Source organism: Gopherus evgoodei, chromosome 9, assembly GCF_007399415.2.
Source record: "Gopherus evgoodei ecotype Sinaloan lineage chromosome 9, rGopEvg1_v1.p, whole genome shotgun sequence".
Taxonomy (NCBI): Eukaryota; Metazoa; Chordata; order Testudines; family Testudinidae; genus Gopherus; species Gopherus evgoodei.
Genome location: NC_044330.1, coordinates 75290533 through 75314700, shown reverse-complemented (window position 1 = coordinate 75314700; position 24168 = coordinate 75290533). Strand labels below are relative to the sequence as shown.

The window sequence follows — 24168 nt, the reverse complement described above, 5'->3', positions numbered from 1 at the left end:
GGGGGAAATGTTTCAGTTTTTCAATTAAAAGTAAAAATGGAAAATTGGACAGAAAAATTTCAGTTTGGGTTTTTCATTCCCCCTCCCCCCCCCAGGCAGAAAAATAAAGAGAGATTGGGGGAATTGGAAAAAGGAAGGGAGCCAGGAAACTGAAAAAAATCAGTTTTTATTGAGAAAATTAGAAATTCTGAATGATAGCAAAACCTCACTTTAGTCTGAAATTTATCACATTTCACTCAATACATTCAGAAAGTATAGCTGTTGAGAATATGCCATGTTACTCTTTTCTGCTCATGATATCACTTCGATTTGTTTCATAACCATAGTTCATAATATGATTTTGATCATCAATGAGGTCTGATTTTTGTTTACCATGATTTCTCCCATTTATTTCATCCCTTATTCTCTCGCAGAATTTTTGACAATCACTGATAGTGATGGACAGCCTACGGCAATGTCCTAACCACTGGCTGGTGTTTTCTTGGTGAGCTTGTTTCCCGATAGCATTTTCTTGCCTCTTGAGACAGTTGATCTGATCAGCCATTCACTTCAGTTGATCTGATCAGCCATTCACTTCCCCAACTTTTGCTAATGCTGATACACTTGATTGGTGGTGCCAGGATTGGACCAAAGTGACTTTTTGGAGCAAAGTTTTACATTCTTGTGAACTGTGGCCTGGAAGCATGTCAAGTGTTTGCTGAAAACCCGTCAAACACAATTACATGCTTTTGCTCATGTGCTCTTCTTCTAGATACATTTTAGTAGAAGCAGCTAGGGACTCAGTTTTTGCTCTGGTTATATAAATTAATGGGAGGACTGATAATGTACTACTACTTAGTATGCCTACTATTCCTCTGACTTCTGTTCTCAAATTTGGTGTTTGTATGTATGCATACACAAACGTGTGCAATGTGTGTATATATATATATAATCCTTTAGTCAAAAATTGTTGTGGAAGTACACTTCAACACTTGGAGTACCCCACAAAACACAGAGGTATTGACCTACTTGAAATTTAACAGGCAAACTTTTATGGTATACGGGATGCAGGAAAGGGCTTTTCTCATGCTGTTTCTCTGTTTGCCAGCTCTGAACGTCATCGCATCTGATGTTATGTACTGAAGTCGTACGTGTACAAAATGATGTTAAGCCAGCAAACATGAAAACATGGAAATAGCACGAGAAAGCCCTTTGTCCTGTCTCTGATTGCCGAAGAATTTTATCGTCTGCTCTCCAGAGGGGTTTGGAAGTGGCGCTGAACTGTTCAAGCTGCCCTACTGAAAGGTATCCAGGGCAAGATTTTTTTTTTTAAAGAAAGATAGACAAAGAGACTTTAGTTTGTTGTGCTTTAGTGATCTATAATGTTGTTTTGCAAAGAAAAATAAACGTAATATGACCCATCAGTCTGTGTGAATGATGGTTATGATAAGATAAATCTATTGTTTTTCTTATGTTGCTTGTAAACACATTCTTGTTCCAGGACCTTTGTCCTTATTTATTTGTGTTGAAAAAATTAGTTGTGTTTTTAATGTCTATATATATTGAAAAAGGGAGCAATAAATTTTATGCATACTTAAAAAAGAAAGAGAATGTAAAGTTCTTTATACTCCCTGCATTTTTTCAAATCAAGTACATGTTATCGCTTTACTTGTATCACCATAAGCCATGTTGTGAATTAATTATTATTTATAGTTATTTCCACAAGATTTTTAATACTGATATTGCTGCTATGGATCATAACTACAAATGATCAAATCATTGCTGTTTATTTTTATAGGCTCAATAGGAATAGTGGGAAAATAATTACTTCCTGCTTACTTATTCACAAAACTACTATAGTAAGCATTCACCTTTTAAATTACTGGCAAGTGTTCACGTAACTTTTTAACTAAACATTATTTTACCTTATGCTTGCTGAAATCTTGATAACTTCTGTATACCGGGTGCCATATTCTTAATCTTTTCAAATACTTTTAAAAATAAAATAAAAAGGTTTGCTCTTAGAGTGATAAAGTAGAAAATACCTTAAATTTGATTACACCTAAAAATTATTGCATCTTTAGCCAGCACAAGGAAAAAAGTGCAGGCTTTTGTTGTTGTCCTCATTTGGGGTTATTTTACTATTTTTGGTTAACATTTATTTTTGTAAAGTTAAATTGCTTTACATTAGCATTTGTTGTTTAGCACATCTGATTTAGCAGATAAAATTTGCTTAATGCGTTCAGTTGCAACTTGGTTATTGGTTCCTGTATATCTATTGAACCATATTTTAGGTAACAATGCTTAAAAGGGTGTGTGCATCATTTAACAATATTAGTGTTTTATATAAAATACAAAATTTCTTAGGAAGCAGAAGGAGTATAAAGAACCCTGTTTTCTGCACTTATATGACGACTCATATGACATTAGTTTATTAGAATAAAATGGGGTATAGTCTTTGATTTTTAACTCAGCTGTATACAATGTGTAATTTTCTTTAAATGGAAAAATTTATTAATGATTCATCAGTTAGACTACCAAATGGAATTCTCACATGCTACTGTATGTTTGATGTAAAAGTATTTAAAACAGGCTTGTACATAAATGTTTCCATTGCTCAGTTCTCGGATTGCAGAGTGTCTACAATGACGTTCCCTTCACATTTGCTATCTGGCTCTTTTTTAAAAAAATGGTTAGTTGGCTATCTGGTCTGTAAAATATAATAAATTTTATTAATAATGAATTATGTATTGTAATTTAGCATATTGTATTGCATAAGCATAGAGATGACTGTTGTAGAAGAATATTTCATTTGTTATAGTGAAATCTTTTTCCTGGGAAGAAAATGATTTATTTACAAGACAGTTTCACCATTCATATTCATACTCCCTTTGCTGTACTAATTCTGCAAATTAATTGAGCAACAAGTTTCAACAGTAATGGTATTTATTGAGTTTTCCTTCAGCACCACAATTTAGCCAGTTCTTTTGGCTTGTTGCCTGCATTTTACAATGTTGAGATGGAGGGAAGTCTTTATATTTAATGTACTATTATGGATGACATTGAGTCTCAGTGAGAGAATTTGGTCTAACAAATGTGATCAGCACCTTCTCCTATAACTACTTTTTGCTTAAATACCACATAATGTGGGTCGTTAATAAAAGGAAACACCCAAAGTCTTCTATGGTTTGAAGAACTGACTTCCGTACCCACTAGTGCAGTTCAGCAGGAACTCAGCTAGGTTTCAGAATACTTTTTTGGATGACTTCTGTGGGTACTGAGGCTGTAGACGATCCATAGGTAAAACTCAAAGGTGAAATGTTCAGGTTTGATTAGGATAAGCACCCAAAAGTTAACTTTGAGTCTTGGAAATAATGAGTTGGAAATATTGTGAGAACAAGCTCTCTCATTCAATTCCTGGCACTTCCACTTTTGCTCTCGGTTGGAAAATTTTCAAGAGCTACTTTTTTCTGGTTACGATGCCAGTTATAAAGTGTAAATGGGAGGGAAAAACATGATTTTATAACTTTAAAAAGGCTAGATTTAGAGATTTGGAGAAGGTTCAGTAGGCTGTTTGTTTTTTTTAAAGCCAGTAACTCATCTGTGGGTGGAAAAGTTAGGTTAGGAGTAAAGCCCAGATCCTCAGTGAATGGTATTTAGGCTCTTAACTCCCACTAAGGTTTGTGCCTAAATCTCTCTTTATGCCTACTTCATTCCTCAGGTGATTCAGGACCAAATCCATCAAAACATGATGTAGCTAATGCACAAGGAAAACAGAACTTTTAAAGAATTTTTTTCAAGTCCCATACCTGATCACTATTTTTTTTAATGGGACAGTCCCTTCTATTCTTCGTAGTTGTGCATTTTAATTTTTGTTTTCTTATGTCTATGAATTAGTTAAAAAACAAAAACAAAAAAAAACCCTCCTTGGCAGACTGGCAGAAGACTTGTTCTGAGAGCTCTTTCCCCATAAGTGGTCTCATGGTACATTCTCACTAAGGTCTCATCTTCATCGAAGGCCACTTTCTAAATATGTACAGGTCAGTTTAGTTCTATACTGATCTTAGAGAGGCGATGGATAATTGGAGTGCAAATCCAGAGAAAAATATTCTGTGGATAAGTACTTTTTGAACTTTTAATGAGGATTTGTGTCCTGATACAGAGCTAAGTTTATGTGATTGCTGAGCCAAAATCAGTGTGATTCCTGTATTACATTCACCAATAGAAGTGCTGCTTCCTGCTGAATACAACCCACAGTCAATGAAGACAAAAGTTTTGAACAAGTGAAAATATAGTAAATCATACAAATGCTGCTTTTTTAATGGAAGACTAAACATATTTTCTTTTGCAATAGCCATCACATATTTATCTTAGTTTGAAACTTGGCTATACTGAAACTTCAGAATTTAGATTTTATTATTAATCACCATAATCTCAACAAACCTCGTGAAGATGTGTATCTATATTCAGTATATATGCCACTCCTGTTGCCATTGCTGGGAGTTGTGTTTGTGTATAGAAGGGATACTAGAAATATTCTTTCAGCTGGTTCAGGAAAACAATAACAGATTAGGTAAGCTTTACAGATTTTAGCCCTACAACACAAATAGCCAAAGATGGCCCTCAGATATTGTTCTTCTGCTTCCTCTGGCATGTTATCGATGCCTGGATTATATGTGAATACTTGTCTACCAAAGTTTAGTACCATTCATAATCTCAAACAGATTTCTTATTGTTTACCCTGATTTCAAGGGAATAACAATAAGGAACGGGAGGGAGAGGTAATGTCTTTTATTGGACCAACTTCTGTCGGTCCAAAAAAAGCTTTCATGCTTATACAGCTCTTTTTCGGGTCTTCACCTTTTTCAGGTTGTCATCATCTTCTGAAGAGCTCTGTATAAGCACAAAAGCTTGACTTTTTCACCAACAGAAGTTAGTCCAATAAAATACATTATCTCACCCAACTTGTTTTCTAATATCCTGGGACCAATACAGCTACAGCATCAGTGCAAACAAGGGAAAGCTAATATTAGAGATCACACATGGCATGTAAAATGCATCTTGTGTGAAAGCTCCATGTAAATTCTCTGTCATAACAAAGAAGTTATTAGTCTTGGAGGGAATTTGTTGTAGACCTGAATTTCATTATGCAGAGGACTGCTAATGTATAATAGGTTATTGTCAAAAACTAAGCTGGTATGTGATATAAATTTTTTTTAACATATACTGTAATGCAGGTCTCATTTTCTTATGCATTTCAATGTTTTCTGTTATCATGCTGCATATATTTATGGTACATCCTGGTTTTAAGTATTATTTGTAAAATATTTTTTAACAAAGATTTTTTTAAATATATTTTTTTGCTTTCAAACTGAATTACAAGCACTGTTCCTTTTATGTCTTATTTATCTACTTCTAAAATAAATTCTGTTTGAAGACTACTTGAATACCCTTTGGAGAAGAACTATTTTTAAATTCTGCTATCGGTCTATAAATCTCTACTATAAAATATATGGACGCGCGCGCGCACACACACACACATTGTTTTGACAGAGATTAGGAAGAGAAATTATTAAATCCACTTTACCACAAGTGAAATATTGTAAATGTTTTAGTGATCTCTAAGAAAGAACACCTCTCCCAAGACCGTATACTCTAGAGCAGCAGTTCTCAACCTGTGGCCCGTGGGCCGCTTGTGGCCCAATCAGTACACGGCTGTGGCCCATGTGACATCCTCAGGGCCATAGAGGTAGTATTGGATGTGGCCCACAATGGTAAATAGGTTAAGAACCACTTCTCTTGAGTAGCTCAGCTGTTTTCTGTCTTTCGTACTAAAGGATTAATTACTTACCCAGGGAACATTCAAGAACGTTCAAGAATCATCTTCTAGTGGGCTGGAAAAGTTACTGTTAGATGTAGTATGTGTGTATGCACATGCAACACAATACGTAGTATGTATAATATATTATCTAGCATGTAAGTTTACATGTGTCTGTATCTATCTCTTTCATATCAGAACAAAAATGAGCACCTACAAAATGAGAGAGAGAGACAAACTCTCTGTAGTGCAGTGATTATGGTACTGGCACAGACTGAAGTCTTTACCCTCCCTGAGGCAGCTCTTCATGGCACAGTTTTGCATCCCAGAGCATTCCGCATGTGGCAAAGCAGGGACTTGGACCTGTGTCTCCCACATCTCAGAACAATGGCTTAACCACCAGGTTACAGAGAGTGTCTCTGTCTCTATCTCTGTGAAAACTTCCTGATGACAATTTTGTTGACACTGATACGGTTCCAGTTTTGCTAAAACAATTTCAACCAGCTCTACTTACTGTATAAATATATACATGTATGTACAAAATTTACATTTAGATAGTGAAATCACACACGTGGATTTTTCATATTTAGTAAGTTTGCTGTCACCTTTGGAGCTTTTTTGTAAAGTGAGGAATTTTGCAGTGGTAGATAGAATATTTCTACTACCTTTGAACCAGGGTTTTGAACCATTTCAGCTTTATGATAGGTGTGGATAAATGCTGCAGCCTATTCAGCAAGTAACACTTTATTTTGTGAATGAGAGTTGTATGATGCTGTCAAAGAAATGAGGTTTGACTTTTCTCATGAAGCTGAATGTGCATACACACATACCACTGAAATAGGCAGTTGAATTTTAGCCTGTATCCTCATCAGATATTTCATCATTCTTAGGTCAAAGGAGGGCACCCTTTACTGGGCTGGATAACTTTACTTTAGTTCTATGTTTGTTTCTAGAATATGATGTTAGATTTTGTTCTTGAGCTGATTGCTCCAGTCTAGCCCCAGATATGCATCAGGGACTTCACCTCAAGGGGATTACCTGTTGTTTTGATTGTCCAGTCAGCACAAAAATTTCAGTCTGATCTGAAGCAGCTAATTGCAGATAAGCTGCAGGCAGATAGTCATGTTGACATAATTATGGGATTGAGTGACTCCCACAATGGGTTTACTTTCCTGAAGGAAAATATTCTTCCCTTCCACTTATTGGGATCCATGGACTGATAAAGAGAAAGAGAGACTCTCTACCCCCCCCCCATCCCCATTACATCACCAAACCGCTTCCGTGTTTTAAAAAAAAACCTCACTTATGACAAGTTCAGGTCTCAGTCAGGCACTGAGACACCTCTGACTCAGGTAAGCCAAATAACCACTGACAGAAATATCTGAGGCAGGTAATGGGCATTCAATGTCTTATTTCCTTTGACCTCCCCTCCCTGCCCATATTTCATGATACGAGAAGTTACCATGTGATACCTGTTTACTCAAATGTGAAAGTATATGCCTACTTGCAAGTATGCAGCTTTTATGAGGAAAAATGCATTGTTTCCAATTACTACAAACCATCTGGTTGGGAATTGATTTAAGCAAAATAACAAAAAACACTGGTTATTTGCCAAGGTGAATGTTACCAAGTACTAATAATTGAAGCACATAATCAATGTTGCAAGCTACTTAAATACCAACAAAGCAATTGTTAAATATCTGGGGTAAATGTCATTCAGTCTGTCAAACAACCTCTTCACTAGTAGAAATGGAACCATGACGCTGTATGGTGAAATGCTTTCTAGAGATGTACATAGTTATCACTGAGTGCTACCTTGTAATCACTCTGTGTTGGGGAGTTTGCCAACATTCAAGACCTAACTGGAATACTTCTCTTTGTGTTAATGGGACTTTCTTGTATACATTTATGTAAGTGGATAGTTTTCATTTTCTTGGACTTAAGAACACACTCATGTTTGTAGAGGTGAAGGTTCTTACACTCCTATATGTGAAGAAGCAGGACTCGAGTCTCGAGTTAATTCATCCATAAGAAACATTTCAAGGGAAATAGGTAGAATCTAAAAGTTTTATGTAGTCTTGTCCTACTTGTTTAATTGAAAGTAACTGTCTCACAGCAGTGCAGAGCTAAAGGACCTGGGTCCTGATCCTGCAACTGAAGTCAATGGGGCTCCATGCAAGCAAAGGGGACTGTCTGCTCGGAGTTGGTTGCAAGGTCAGAACCTTGTTTGGGAAGAAGAGTTGGGATGGCAGAAATATCTTGTTATTGTGTGCTGTCCAGTAGTGTTTGTTATTTTGAAATGCATGCTCAAACTTTTTGCAGATAAAACACTATGAGGCAGATGCTCATACCTTTACTCGCTCACAACTTTCTCTGCAACCAGTCCTATTATCTCTCTCCACAATGAGTATCTTAGAAATCAGTGGGATGTTTTGTGGAATAAGGACTATTCAGCATGAGTTAGGTTGGCAAAATCTGGCTCTATATGTTCAAGTTGTTCTAAATCCAAATGTTTTACTGAAGAAGATGCTAGAAAGGTGATTCTAGAATAAGACATCTTAAATGTATCACTTGGTTGATTTGAATTGGATTCGTAGAAAGCTATGCATATTGGACAAAAAGGAAAAGCAAAGGAAAAAGTATGTGAGATGCTCCTGTTTGTTACATCCACTGAAGGAGGTAGTTTCACTTGCTAAGGACAGCACTGTCAGGGACTTAGCTGAATCATTTAAAAGTAGGGTTGCCAATTTTCTAATTGTACAAAACTAAACATCTTTGCCCCACCCTTTGCCCCGCTCCTTCCACAAGCCCTGCCCTTCTCTGAGGCCACACCCCTGCTCCTTCCATCCCCCCTCCCTCTATCACTTGCTGTCTCCCACCCTCACTTCCTTGCTCATTTTCACCAGGCTAGGACAGAGGTGCAGGGTGAGGGCTCTGGGATGGGCCTGGAATGAGGGGTTTGGGGTGCAGGAGGTAGCTCTGGGTTGGAGGGGTGGAGCTGAGGGGTTTGGTGGGTGGGAGGTGGCTTTGGGCTCTGGCAGGAGATTGCGGTGTGGGTGCAAGCTCTGGGAGGGAGTTGGGTGCGGGATGGGACTCAGGGCTGGGGCAGGGAGTTGGGGTGCACGAGGGGGTGCAGGCTCCGGGAGGTAGTTTGGGTACAGGAAAGGGCTTAGAGTTGGGGCAGGGACTTGGAGTGTGGGAGAAGGTGTGGACTCTGGAAGGGAGCTTTGGATTGAAGCAGCAAGAAGAATTTGCACAGAGAGCATCGCTGTAATTGTATCTTCCTGTCATAAAGGCCTGGATACAGATGTGCATTAGCCACAGAAAACTGCCTTTCCAAAACTATATTCTTCACAGGTTGCAAGTTACCTTTGAGGCAGAAGCAGAGGAGAAGAACTCGAGACCTAACTCTTTTCAGGTTTAGTTGTCTAAGGAGTTGTCCCATCAAAGTGCAAACCAAAAAATTCACCTGTCTACCCAAGTGCCTTGTATAAATTAACAGCAACACAGCCTTAATTGGATGAAGGCAATGCCTGCTGCTGGCCACTCAAGACTGAATTTGGTCAGCTTACTAAACAACAAGAAAGCTGTCATGCTAGTTCCTGGCATAAAAGTCAAGTACATATGGTGTGTCAGAAAAATGCTGTGACTTTTGATGGGTGTCAGGATGTACAATCTTAAAACGTGTAAAGTCAGAGCTGAAGGGGTAAATGTTCAGTGTGGAGATCGCCTTTCAGAATCCATAAGTGTTTTATAAATTAATATATATAAACACATCACCTTCCACAAAAATGCAGCCATCTCTGGGGTGATAGAGCATTGCAGCAATTTACTAATTCATAACTATCTGAGCTGTGATTTTCAAAGAAATCTAAAGGTGCCTAACTCCTAGTGGTTTGAGCACTGGCCTGCTAAACCCAGGGTTGTGAGTTCAATCCTTGAATGGCCACTTAGGGATCTGGGGCAAAATCAGTACTTTGTCCTGCTAGTGAAGGCAGGGTTCTGGACTCAGTGACCTTTCAGGGTCCCTTCCAGTTCTAGGAGATAAGATTGAGTTTCAATGGGATTTGGACACTTAAGTGTCACAGGCTACTTTGAAAACATCAGCCATAAGAGCTCAACGTAAAAGGTGGAAAAAAAGTTTAAATGTATTGAAAGAGCTTGGCAAATTTTAGGTTGTGCCTCAGACTAACCATAGGAATATGCCTTCAATGTACTGGGTTAGTGATTGCAGCCTTTGCTATGTCTCTAGGGAAAATCTGGCATTAAAGGGTACTATAAATCAGCCTCAGAAAAGAGACGTTGAACACCCTCCTCCTGAAAGTGGTTCACAACATCATCAATCTCACTGAAATTGAAAGGGACCAAACAAAGATTGTACCCCAAAAGATCTATGCTCAAACTTATTTGAGTAGAGTGCTCAGCCGGCCAGTCTTGATAAGAAAAAAATCCCTAAAACAGCCCTAGTGAGGCCTTCATGTGCTCAGGAATCAGGCCACTATGGTAGAGAGTGAGCTCTCTCAGGAAACCCCCCAAAGCTTTTACTTTATGGTTTCTAATGAAAAAAAAATGCAGCAGACTAGAAGAGAAAATAACACACTGGCCAGGGCTAGCACAGACGCACCGAAAGCAAGGAAGGGTTACTTATTCCCTGACAGCTCACCCCAGCAAGTAGGCTGAGATCTCACCACAGGAGACAATCTTGTCTCTACCTTAAAGTCTCTGTACAGTGTCAACCTGTCTACATCTCTGCCCTTTTTCCTTCTATAGTGCTGGTCTTATACTATGCTCTGCTGTGTCATCCCATCTCACCAAAGCCTTCATCCCCTTCTCCAAATTGCATGCCTCTTGTCATGCTTCTTCCTAAATATTCTATTAAGCATTTCAAACACATGTGTAATGCAACATTATCATCCTCTCTCTTGTCCATCATTGCGCAGCTGCACTAATAGTGCATCCAAGAATAATTACAATAAATAAATCCAGCATGAATTGATACTGCACCGGTATATTTGGGACAGTTATGTGACTAGCTTGCTGTATCACTAGTTTAAACAAAGTATTTTTCCCTGTGTACCTCATTCTGTTCTGTGATGCCTTCTCATCCAGGGAGATAAACAGTTAAACATTGTAGAATTTAAATAGTTCTTTGTCTCTTTAGAAGGAGATTTATCTGACCCTGAATCTCCAGCTAGCATAAGAGCATCCAAAAGGGACATGGCATCTCATCTTTTTAAAAGGATAACAGAAAAAAAAATCTTACTGCTTTCCTGGAGAGGATTATTTAGCTCATATTCCCATTTACGGAGCTTACATTTTTCTAACATTTTATGTCCAAGGAGGGATTTGTCCACCCCTCCTTCTGTACTTCTCTACTAATGCTACAGTATGTTGTTCTGAAAAAAAAAATACCATACCCTAGAGTGCCCTAAAATCAGAGTACACATACATCATTATTACAAATGTTAAAATACAGAGCTATTTACTAATGGTGGGATTTTCAAAATCACTCAGTACCTAATGCCCATTGATTTCAATCGGACTTAGGCACCCAAGTACCTTTTAAAAATCTGGTCCTAAGTGTCTTATCCTACAGTCTTTTACTCACATGTGCAATATTTATCCATGTGAATAATTTAATTTACTCCAGTAGGTCTAAGTACGTGAGATAGGACTACTCAAGTGAGTAAGGGTTTCAGGATCAATCCCCAAATCATGTTGTTCCTTGATGCTAGCTGAACATTCAAATTAGTCTTTATTGTATAACCATTTGGGATTTTTTTCTAATCATTTTATTTATAGGTGTTTTCATTTTGATTCTCTTTAATTCTGCCAGCCTAAGTGTTGATTAAGGAGACATCATCACAATTGCCCTATTCACAGATTAAGAAATGAATCAAACCTTTTCAAAAGCTCAGCATGAAGGCTGGATATTGAAAGCAGATAGAAATGGATCATGCAGTCAATAACAATACTTACGAGGGCTTAGTTGGGGGAAAAACATTCTTTTGAAATGTTCTATATACAAGATATAAAGCAGCACAATTATCTGTTTGCTTTCAGCAACCGAGAACGATTTATTAGTTACAGTAGTTTGGCTTTGAAACACTAAACACGGATAAGAGAGCACGTGCTCAGTTGTTTAAGGATTCCAACATCTGTACTGACAATCCTCTTACAAAAAGTCATTTTGGAATTAGCAAATGACAACATGAGTTCTGAAATGGATATGAAATCAAACAGATTAAAAGAAGGATTTCATTATTTCAGTGCCCCCTTTTAACACATTAGCTACTTGAACTGTTTGTTTTTATGAGCCCAGATGGTACCAAGATGTATGTAAAATAAATAAACACAGGAGAACAAATCAGATGCTTGGCTGCTGTTCAGTAATAGCTAAGTCTAAGCTTTATTAAATTCCCATAAAGATGTGATAACTATAGAATCTCACACAATATACTGCAGTAGGCTTACTGGCAAGGCACACCGTTCTGCTTGAGATAGGAGGGTACATTTAAAACTTTGTCATGAAAATGGATGCCATTGAAAGTTCTTTGTTAGGCAGTGTAATCCAAGTGTGTCAAATCCATAAATGTGCCTCACACAACAGAAGCCACGTTTACAATCAGTTTAGCAAATGAAGAAGTTGTAAGGATTTGGTAGAGCTTTGTCAAGGACATTTTTCAGTCAAAATTTCTCACTGATATATTTTGGTTTTCTGACCATCTCTAATTACAAAGTGGCCTAAAATCATGCTTTGTTAAGGAAAACAAACCAGAAGCCCAGATTTGTCTAGATGGAGCAGTGCAGAGCTACTCTAATGCAGCTCAGGATCTGGCCCTAGATCAGTGGTGGGCAACCTGCGGCCTGTGGGCCACACATGGCCCGCCAGGGTAATCCATTGGCAGACCACTAGACAGTTTATTTCATTGACCATCCACAGGCATGGCCACCTGCAGCTCCCAGTGGCCCCAGTTTGCTGTTCCCGGCCAATGGGAACTGCAGCCCGTGCCACTTCCCGCAGCTCCCATTGTCTGGGAATGGCAAATCCTGGCCACTGGGAGCTGCGAGCGGCCGTGCCTGCAAATGGTCAATGTAAACAGACTGTCTAGCAGCCCACCAGTGGATTATCCTGATGGGCCACTTGTGGCCTGTGGGCTACATGTTGCCCACCACACTGCCCTAGATGTATAAATTACACTACTTTCAGTCTTTTATCAGTGAGATATTTACAATGCTGTTTCTGGTGTGTTGGTTTCGTTTGTACATTGACATTATGCTATCCATATATAGGAAGGACTTGGCAGCAACTGGAGGATAGAGCAGGGATATATAGAGAGAGCTGAATATGGTCAGATGCCAGGAAATTAATACCAGAGCCAATATTTAGTCTCTCCAGCAGAACAACGTTAGCTACCCAATATAGGGGGAGATCCTTAAAAACAAAAACACACAAACAAAAAACCCTGAGAACACTTCTCCAACTTATGATAGAAAATGTGCTCTCATTCTGATTGGGATATTACATATGATACTTCATAGTAAATGAAATGACCAATCTGTTTGCAAAGTTTACACATAAATGCCAGCACTAGTTTCCGTAGTATTATAAACTAAGGGTGTCTCTACACAGGAATCCTAGGAAGAGGCATGAGGCATCACTTCCAGAAAACATCCAAATGATGGTACCACATAAGTCTTGCAAAAACTGGAATCTTTGCATTACTGACAGGCCGTGTGGAGTAATCTGTTCCTGTTTCAGTAGAGTGACCCAGCTGGATCAAGGGGAAATATGTCTCCTTTAAAAAAAAAAGAAAAAGAAAAAAAGAGAAAAGAAAAAAAAATTCACTTCCTTCATCTGAAGCTTTACAAATGGCATTGCAGAGAGATACTTGTATAATGACACTATCCATGTGGAGGGGGATGCAGTTTCCTGTTCATAAATACATCTCAATACAAATTTCTGTTTGATGGCTCAAAATGATCTTTCAGGATTCAGACTTGTGGCCTGTGGGCTACATGTTGCCCACCACACTGCCCTAGATGTATAAATTACACTACTTTCAGTCTTTTATCAGTGAGATATTTACAATGCTGTTTCTGGTGTGTTGGTAAACCTGTATGAAAAGATGAGTTATTTGAAATGTCAATACTATTTTCTCTCACTTCCCATGCATTGGTATTTCATTTAATTTATAGTTGGGAGTTTCTCCCTGGTTTCACTATATATTATACGGTACCCTCCAATGTTTTCTCCCTTACCAGAGACTGAGCATATTCCTTTGTATTGCTGCTAGGCCATGCTATGGCAAGTATGAAGCAATAAACTGGATTCTCAAATTAAACATAATAATATTACTGAGTGATCCATCTGCATGGTATTGGACCAGGCCAATTATATCTACATATTTTTGGATAGAAATATTTTGGCTTGCCTAATTATGTCCTAAAGTTTGTCAGCTGAATAGTGTAAAGAACACAGTGATGCTGCTATCTGTTGCTGTTACCTGTACTGTGGAGAAATGGAAGACTTAATTCTCCAAAGCTCACAATCCAGCACTAAAAATAATAAGAGAGAAAATCTGTATTAAAAGAGAACAGTGACTGTCATGGTATAATTCTCTACTCTGAACCTTAGCGTCCAAAAGATGGGGTACCAGCATGAATCCCCCTAAGCTTAATTACCATCTTAGATCTTGTAGTGCTGCCACCAACCAGGACTTGCAGTACCTGGTACACTCTGGTCCCCCCAAAACCTTCCCAGGAGACCCCAAGACCCAGACCCCCTGGATCTTACACAAGGAAAGTAAACCCTTTCCCCCACCGTTTCCCTCCCTGGGTTACCCTGGAAGATCACTGTGATTCAAACTCCTTGAATCTTAAAACAGAGAGAGATGCACCTTTCCCCCTTCTCTTTTCCCCTTCCCAAGAGGTAATACAGATTTAAGCTCCATGAATTTAAAACAGAGGAATTCTACCTTCCCCCCACTCTTTCTCTTTCCCTGTCTCCCACCAATTCCCTGGTGAGTACAGACTCAATTCCCTTGAGCCTTAACAAGGGGAAAAAATCAAGCAGGTTTTAAAAAAGAAAAGCTTTTAATAAAAGAAAGAAAAAAGTAAAAGTTGTCTCTGTTATTTAGATGGTAAATGTTACAGAGTCTTTTACCTTATAGACACTAGAGAGAAGCCTTCCCCCCAGCACAAATACAAATTAAAATCCTTCCAGCAAAATACACATTTGCAAATAAAGAAAACAATCAAAAAGACTAAACCGCCTTTCTACTTGTACTCACTATTTGAACAGAAAATTAGAGAGCCTGTAGGTACGTCTGGTTACTCTCAGAACCCAGAGAGAACAGACAAACAACACAAAACAAAGACTTCCCTCCCCGAGATTTGAAAGTATCTTGTCTTCTGATTGGTCCTCTGGTCAGGTGGTCCAGGTTCACTGCTTGTAACCCTTTACAGGTAAAAGAGACATTAACCCTTAACTATCTGTTTATAAGAGTGACAAAGAGGATTTAATTATGTAAGCTAAAATATAAAATAATAATGAGGCAGTGAGTTCCCAGTAACTGGGGGAATTGTGAAAGTAATGCAGAGGCCTCTGCCAGGAGTACGCACACACACTTCTAATGCAACAAGAGAACTTTGATCTCAGTGAAATATCTAAAGATTGGGCTATAATTATTGAGATTCAAAATATTAAATAATAATGAGACAATTTCTAATAACTGAAAGAATTACAGAGTAAGATAATATACTAATCTACTGCCTTCCTGAAAGAAGCAGTCACACAGTGGTGAGTCAGTGGTGTTGATTTTCCCTCTGACTCAATCCAGATTGACCTAAGAGCACAGCTGAAAAGTAGCCAAACCAAATGGTTTCTAACTCACCTGACCTTTCTGATGTAATACAATAGGTTCAGTCAATGAGAATACAAAAAGGAAAATTCCAGGAGGTGACTTATCTCAACAAACTGTACTCAAAATGTGTAATGAACACCAGTCTGACTCAGATATTCACAAAATGTGTACACACATGCACACGTAACCTAAAGCTGCTACCCAGTGGCTGTACATCTGAACAAAACTGAAGCAAACCTATGCTGGTTTATGGAGGCAGTTCAAACACAGACCAAGAATTATTTTGAGTACTTGTGTGGTCTAGAGAGTCACAGTGCACCCAACTATAGCAGTTCAACCAATTCTTTCATTCCTCCTAACGCCTTAGGAATTTTAGTCCTTTTCTCTACAATAAATCCAAATTCTCCTATTCCTCCCACCTCTGTCTGGTGTATTAAGCCCATTCATGCATCATTAGAGTCAGTTCTGAAAACTTCCTGGTTCATTCAACACTGGCCAGGTAGAGTGTTAAAACAGGATTTGTACCGTAAAGCAATAATAATAATAATTGTTAGAGTACATTTTTATATTAAGACACTTTTCTCTCAGGAACATTGATGTGTAAAACAGAAATACATTTTAAACTCTTTGATCACACTCCTTTTTTGTTTTTTCCTTCCCCAAAAGAACTCTATTCTTTAACAGCTGTTGAAATTTCAGTGTTTAAAAAGCCATCTGAGTGCAACAAAATTGAGGTAGAGCTTGTGAATGAAGAGCAAACTTCCTTTAGAGTTTATTTATTTTATTTATTGTGAGGAGCTAGGTGGTTGGTTTTATTAATTTTTTTTACATTTATATGACAAGAGCATCCAGGCCTCAACAGACTGCTCAAATGAGTAAGAGAGATTTTGGAAATGCCTAGGAAAGGAGAGATGCCATACCATTCTGGGGTTCTGTTTAGTTTGAGTGTCTTGGGTTCTTTTCCAATTCCTGGCTGAGTGAAGAAGTAACATCCTTAGGAATGACTAGTTTTTAATTTAAATTTCTAGAATATACAAGATTAAGAAAGTTTCTAGGTGGGGTCTTGAGCCAAACGTTTGCTTAGTTTGAGATGATTCTAAGCACTATCCTCTCCTTTTTCACAGGAGTTCCATGGCAACATTTGCTAGCATACACCCTAGTCACATGTCCATGCTTTCCTGAGCTGTGCTGATTTTCAGTTCTGTGTATGAATTGCCTAATGATATATATTAGAAGGAATAAATACGAGCTTGAATGTTATATTACATGCAGGAAATAGAAGGCAGGAGCAAACGGAAGGAGAATAAAATATAGCTGGCTTTAATAACAAAGATATACTGAAGGTGGCGGGAAAAAACAGTGTATAAAACTAATTGGAACAAATTAGCTAGGGAGGTTGTGGAATCAGGTTAGGCTTTTAAGATCAGGTTAGACAATACCTGTCAGGGATAGTCTAGATAATACTTATTCCTGCCTCAATTCTGGGGACTGGACAAAATGACCTGTGATAGTCCCTTCCAGTTCTACATTTCTATGATTCTAGGATTTAGAGTTTCATTTGATGTCCTATGGTTAAGGTTGATGGTAGCTTTCCATATGAAGCCGAAAACATAAACCTCACCTTAACTTCCTTGAAAATAACCCATTGCCCATGAAATATTACATGCCACATTTTTCTGAGAAGTTGTTTAAAATTGCAGGAAAAAGGTGTTTCAAATTATGGTATTTAAAAAGTTTCCAAGATGAGGAAAGTCTTGAGTAGTGCAAAAGAAATTTTCTGGATAGAGGGACATAGGCCTTAGTGTGATAGGATGTAATGCTCTCTTTCTTTTTCTCCCTTGGTGTTTTGTCCTCTTTCTCATACACTCCTGGGGCCTAATCCAAAACTCACTGAAAACAGTGGGAGATGTTTACTTCAATACCCATTGCATTTAGCTCAACAAAGCACTTTTGGTGTATATAGATAATTAATTTTAACCAGGGCATCAAAAGTGGCAGCCTTAGGACCATCTGACTACTTTATTTAGCCCAATTTAAACCTTTGTATTTTCTGTATGTAGTTATCACAGGAGCCACTGGGCCCGTGGGGCATGCTGCCTTAACTTCACAGCAATAAACTGGTATTTAACTCAAGATGTCCACCTCGGCATCAAATTGCATAAAATAGAACAGTCCTTAACTGGTCCAAGCTAAAAGATGTAGTCAGAATTAGGGCCCTGAGAAGCTGGGTTTCCTGGAGATCCTCCCTGAACTGTTGCCTGTAAGAAACAGCCCAGCCCTTTTTTATCTTGTCTTCTGGGCCCTGATTGGCTTCTGCATGCTCCCAGCAATTCTAGCTGCTGGAGTACCAATTATTATTGATCCTAGGTGGCCTCTCTAGGGAGCTCTTGGAGGCCTGAACTCACTGTTCTTTTTCTCCAAAAAGGACAATGTCTGTGGGCTGTACCACAGTGGAAGGGCCTCTGGCCAGGGGCAGCAGACGCTTGGTGTACCCTGTCACAGTGGTTTAAAATAAAGGAAAATCCTTTTGCCCCTATTTAAAATGAATGCCCAAATACTAACCTTTCCCAGATATCAGTATGTGGATCTCTATTTCATATTTTCTTGTAGATGAAAGTGCAATCATTGTACTTGCTTTACCATCACACAGAGGTCATTTAATAAAGGACTCTGTGGCCATGTTTTTACTTGTGCATGTCTGCATGTCATCCCAACCTCTGCATATAAATTCTAAAATATTGCATATTTTGGGTTTACTCTTGAGAGTCATCTCCACAGCCCATGACATAGTTTGCAAAAATTTCATAGCATAATGGAAATGTGTTTTGTAGTGAATGCAGCTCATTAAAGTTTGTCATTTTCTATAACAGGACAACTTCTTGCCTTTTGTACAGGGGAAACTTTTTTAGAAACTAATACATGGTTATCTTCCAAAGGTTAGCTATAATTAGAATGGACATCTGCAGGAAATAAAAGTGAAAACATTAAAACTAAGATAAGTGGTTTATTTTTGTAGTGCTTTGATGAAATCCCCTGTGGTTAGATTGGCTGTAATGTCAAATGTATGATAATTTTGTTTACAAGAGTTTACTGACTTGTTCCCTGTTGCTCCCTGTGAAGCTGATGTGCAGTCTTGAAAGGCAGAACTGACTGCTTGATACTCTGAAAATATCAATCAAAGCCATATTAAGCACAGGATGCATTTTAAGGCTATCCATACTGCAGTTAAGATTCATAAAAATGGAGACCCAATACTTTACATAAAAAATTTCCAGAGATATTCCAGCATGTGCCAGACTAGACAGATAACCTTTTCTCCTTGTGAAATCAAGCCCAAAATAAAGTCTGTCAGATAAGATCAGAACCCCCTTTCCACTGCCCTGTGACAATCAAGCCCTTCATATTGATAATCCGAAGAAAATAAGGATGAGAACACACCGCCTATTTTTGCCTTATTAAGATGAAGAGATTCTGTCAGAGTTTGATAACATTTTAGATGCAGAGGCTGTTATAAGAACAAAATGCATATCAAATATGTAGCAAAAGGACCTCTTTATCAAGATAAAATCCTGATGAAAAATGCCACATTCTTTTTTTTCCTAGCAGGCAGAGTCTAAAAGAGCCCAAGTCAAGAATGTAAATCTATATTTAATGGAGGCATTTAGTTTAAAGGATCACGTATTAACCTTGGAGCCATTTACTTATCTTCCTAATGTGGGAAAAAGTAGATTCAGTTCTGCTGTGTTGAAAAGGTAGAACATTTGCTATTAATAATTTAACATTTACCAACAGATGTCTCTATCTTAAGGCCAGATTCTTATAAGCTTATATTCAAGGTGGACAGTACCTTACTCAAGTATTCTAATTAGTTTCATTGTGTGAGTTACTAGTGAACATGAAAAAGGTATCAAAATCTGGCACTAGTGAACTGTATTGTTGACCATGATACTGTAGTAAAGTTGTGTATGTGGAAATTCAAAATATTGTACATATGCAAAAAGTAAACATAATTGTTGTCAAGTTTGAACATTTTACATATTTAAATGATCTTTCTCTGCCACATCCAAATCGCTTACCTGCCTTTCTTTAAATGGGTGGGGGATTTTAAGTCCCTTTCCTAGATGGTGAAGCTAAAATAAACATCTGTCCTCTGCTCCAAAGCACTTTACTTGAGAAAGCAGGTATATCATGTCAAACCGTTTGTTCAGCATTGCTAATGTCTACATAAGAATGACCGTACTGGGTCAAACCAAAGGTCCATCAAGCCCAGTATCCTGTCCTCTGACAGTGGCCAATGGCAGGTGCTCCAAAGGGAATGAACAGACAGGTTATCATCAAGTGATCCATGCCCTGTCACTCAATCCCAGCTTCTGGCAAACAGAGGCTAGGGCCACCATTCCTGTCCATCCTGGCTAATAGCCATTGATGGACCTATCTTCCATTAATTTATCTAGCTTGCTTTTGAACTCTGTTATAGTATTGGCCGTAACAACACCCCCTGATGTTGTGTGAAAAAATACTTTCTTGTGTTTGTTTTAAACCTACTACCTATTAATTTCATTTGATGGCCCCTTGTTCTTGTATTATGAGAAGGAGTAAATAACACTTCCTTATTTACTTTCTCTATACCTCTCATGATTTTATAGACCTCTATCATATCCCCCCTTAGCTGCCTCTTTTCAAACTGAAAAGTCCTAGTCTTACTAATCTCTCCTCATACAGAAGCCGTTCTATACCCCTAATCATTTTTGTTGCCCTTTTCTGAACCTTATCCAATTCCAATATATCTTTTTTGAGATGGGGCGACCACATCTGCATGTCGTATTCAAGGTGCGGGTGTACCATGGATTTATATAGAGGTAATATAATATTTTCTGTCTTATCTATCCCTTTCTTGATGATTCCCAACATTGTTTGCTTTTTTGACTGCCACTGCACATTGAGTGGATGATTTCAGAGAACTATCCACAATGACTCCAAGATCTCTTTATTGAGTGTGACAGCTAATTTAGACCCCATCATTGTATACGTATAGGTAGGATTATGTTTTCTAATGTGCATTACTTTGCATTTATCAACGTGAAATTTCATCTGCCATTTTGTTGCCCAGTCACCCAGTTTTGAGAGATCCTTTTGTAGCTCTTCACAGTCTGCATGGTGCTTAACTATCTTGAGTAGCTTTGTATCATCTGCAAATTTTTCTACCTCACTGTTTATCCCTTTTTCCGGATCGTTTATGAATATGTTAAATGGGACAGGGCGCAGTGCAGATCCCTGGGCGACACCTCTATTTACTTCTCTCCATTCTGAGAACTGACCATTTATTCCTACCCTTTGTTTCCTAGCTTTTAACCAGTTACCAATCCATGAGAGAACCTTCCCTCTTATCCCATGACTGCTTACTTTGCTTAAGAACCTTTGGTGAGGGACCTTGTAAAAGATTTTCTGATCGCCTTTGTCGGCACGCTTGTTGACCCCCTGAAAGAATTCTAGTAGATTGGTGAGGCATGATTTCCCTTTACAAAAACCATGTTGACTATTTCCCAGGAAATTATGTTCATCTGTGTCTGACAGTTTTGTTCTTTACGATAGCTTCAACCAATTTGCCTGAAGTGAGACTCACTGGCCTGTAGTTGCCACGGTCACCTCTGGAGCCCTTTTTAAAAATTGGTGTCACATTAGCTATCCTCCAGTCATTTGGTACAGAAGCTGATTTAAATGATAGGTTATAGATGACCGTTAGTAGTCCTTCAATTTCACATTTGAGTTCTTTCAGAACTCTTGCGTGAATACCATCAGGTCCTGGAGACTTAATACTGTTTGGTTTATCAATTTGTTCCTACAGCTCCTCTAATGACACTGAATTTGGAACAATTTTGAGGCAAAACTAAATGTTGTACCATCCTATGGTTGAGCTGAAATCCAAAAATGTATTTTAGGCTAATTTATTTTAGACTGACACGGTGTTTAAGAAAATAAAAGTATTCAGGATAGTTTTCTGCGTTGCTTCTACATAATTTTGCACATTTGCACTTCATATTTTCAGAGAAAACAGGCACTAACTAGTCACCATCATTTTTAAAAGTACAAATCCAGTAGAGAAAGAAATCAGCTTGACCAGAGAGGTCTAAGAGTTTAGGTTTCACATAATGATTCAACATTCTTACCATTTTAGTTGGTAGGGATGAAACAATGCTACTATAACGTTAAACATTTTATTAGTGTTTGGTTATAATCTGATTTCATTCTGGTGCTACAAAGCATAGAGTGTCTTGAGTTTGTTAATACTCAGAGCTAGAAACAGGGAAGGAAGGAAGAAGAATGGAAATCTCTACTGCAAGGACTAAAAATAAGAGAAAGCAATATCTAAAACTCTGCTGTATTCTGGTTTATTTCTTTGGCAGAAGCACACCCCTTTTTTGTTTCCATATAGAATTTTTTGAGCAGTAGGGCATCTGTGTTGGCTGCATGACATTTTAGCTGAAGAACATCCCAAATGTGATCACATACTGGTATTTTTTGCATGGTTTGGCAAATGCTGTAATTCAATGGGAATTTAAAATATAAGCAAAAAGAATCCCTTTATTTGACCATACAGTAGAGGAAAATCTTGAGTCTTGGTGCACAGCGCATATTTTCCATGTTATTTCAATACATACAGAACCCTTCTCCTTGAGGAACTAAGGAACTGCCAGCATTCTCTGGACATGAGTGGTAAATATTCCTAGAAAGATGTTGTCTCCCTTGAATAGTAGTAAGATAAGGAGTATACTTTTTTAATTCATATACCAGGAGGGAGGCTAAGTGATAAATTACAACTGCAAACAAATGATCACAATGGAGGAAGAAGAATCAACATGACTTTTCAATATTGTCCTAGAATTTTGAGGGGAATCTCTCCACACATATACACAAATGTGAATGAGGAAGTCATTTTGTGACTGAATCACTGCCCAATGCATGTGCTGCTGTTACAGACTTAAGGAATACTCAGTCACTAACAGGAGAATGGAATTTTCTTTGTATGGGTCAGAGTACATTGTGAAAATGGTGAAAAGGGAAGAGCTGTATGCTTGATATTTGTACTGAGTACAGTGGGCAAAGTGTCCAATTACAGGAGTCCTGGGCCCTTTAACTTGTAAGCACAAATATTCTAAGGTGTATACACGTTTTAGAAGGAGAAGGAGGAAAGATTTATTCTCTTGGGCTAAGTTTTCCTCTTTCTATTTTCTTCACCCCCTTTTGACCACTGCCTTCTTTTTCCTCACATCACAGTTAGTGTGATGGTAAAGTAATATATCAAAATTTCCTCTTAATGAGTCCCTTGACTTAGTTTGAATTAAAGTTGTATGGTATACATTTTATACGTAAACAATTTGAAAATTGGAGGGTAGGCTTTTACATATGCAGAATGGAGCCCTACATCACAATCAGTTAAAGTTTTGGGGAGAAATGGAGGGACTAGAAGAAATTCCAAAATACTGAATCTTAAGACAAATAAAGCTAAAAGAAATTATAGAGCCATGACAGTCAATTATTGTGGCAATTTCTCTACTCTTTCAACCAATAATGTACCACATGTACTTTAAAAACACTATATTCTTCTTAGAATTTATCATAGGTTATAATTCTAAATAAGCAGTGAAGAGATTAATTTTCAATAGGTGTGAAAGGGTGCAAGACTCACTGCCGCGACACCTCCTGCTGGTTGTCCAGGGAATTAGATTTCCAGCCTTTGGAGTGCCCTCTGTCAGCCAGTGTCTCACCTTTCGCTGGCCCCCATGTCCCTGCCAGACCCCAGTGCCCCTTTCTCTTGGGGGCTGCCCCTGGGGACCCTCTACTCATTATCCCCCCCTCACTTCAGTATAAGGCTACTGCCAGTCACCATCTAGCCCTTGTTCACTGGGGAAGATGGCAGTGTACAAGCTAGTCATCACAGGCAAGGGGGATTTGGACCTGCTGCCTCTGCCTACCCTTGGGCTGCCCCCTGCAACCCAAGTATGTATTTGGCCTTGCACAAGGCCGGCAGCCTGATGAGTTGCCAGGCAGGAGTTCCCCAGCTCCTCTTACCTTTCCCTAGCCCTGCTCCACCTCAGGTACCCTGGTATGCTCCCCAGCAGCCAGGCCCATCTCCTTCCACAGCTAGAGGAGAGACTGAGCCTCTGGTTCACAGCCCTTTTATAAGGGCTAGCTGAGGTAAGTTTGTGGCATGACCCCAAGCTGTGCCTGCTTCCCCAATCAGCCTGGGAGCTGCTTTCCCCAGCCATAGACCTCTCCTGTGCTGTTTTAAACCCCTCAGGGCAGGAATGGGTGACCACCTTACTACACACACACACCCCCAAAAAATCCCCACCCTTGGGGATAGGGGGCGTCTCAGCCTGGGCTCCCTAAAGTTTGCCCTTCAGGGCCGCATGCTTCCTTTCCAAGGCCTCCCACCCTCAGGCCATCTCCCGGGTCTGGGCCTTTGCCTTCCGCCATCCCAGCTCTGCAGCTTTGAGCCATGCC

At 38.8% G+C, this 24168-nt stretch overlaps 1 protein-coding gene across 4 annotated transcripts in view; it reads left to right on the top strand.

Moving 5' to 3' along the window:
• The window catches only part of PCDH11X (protocadherin 11 X-linked), a 1094905-nt gene that overhangs the window by 182961 nt on the left and 887776 nt on the right, over positions 1 to 24168 (top strand). The window contains exon 5 of one of the 4 annotated variants that reach the window (XM_030574960.1): positions 1088 to 5345. The exons of the other annotated variants lie outside the window; for them this stretch is intronic. Within the exon in view, the coding sequence (XP_030430820.1) occupies positions 1088 to 1093 (6 nt within the window). The 3' untranslated portion in view covers positions 1094 to 5345. Of the gene's footprint in view, positions 1 to 1087; positions 5346 to 24168 lie in introns of those variants that run through there. 4 annotated transcript variants of the gene reach the window in all.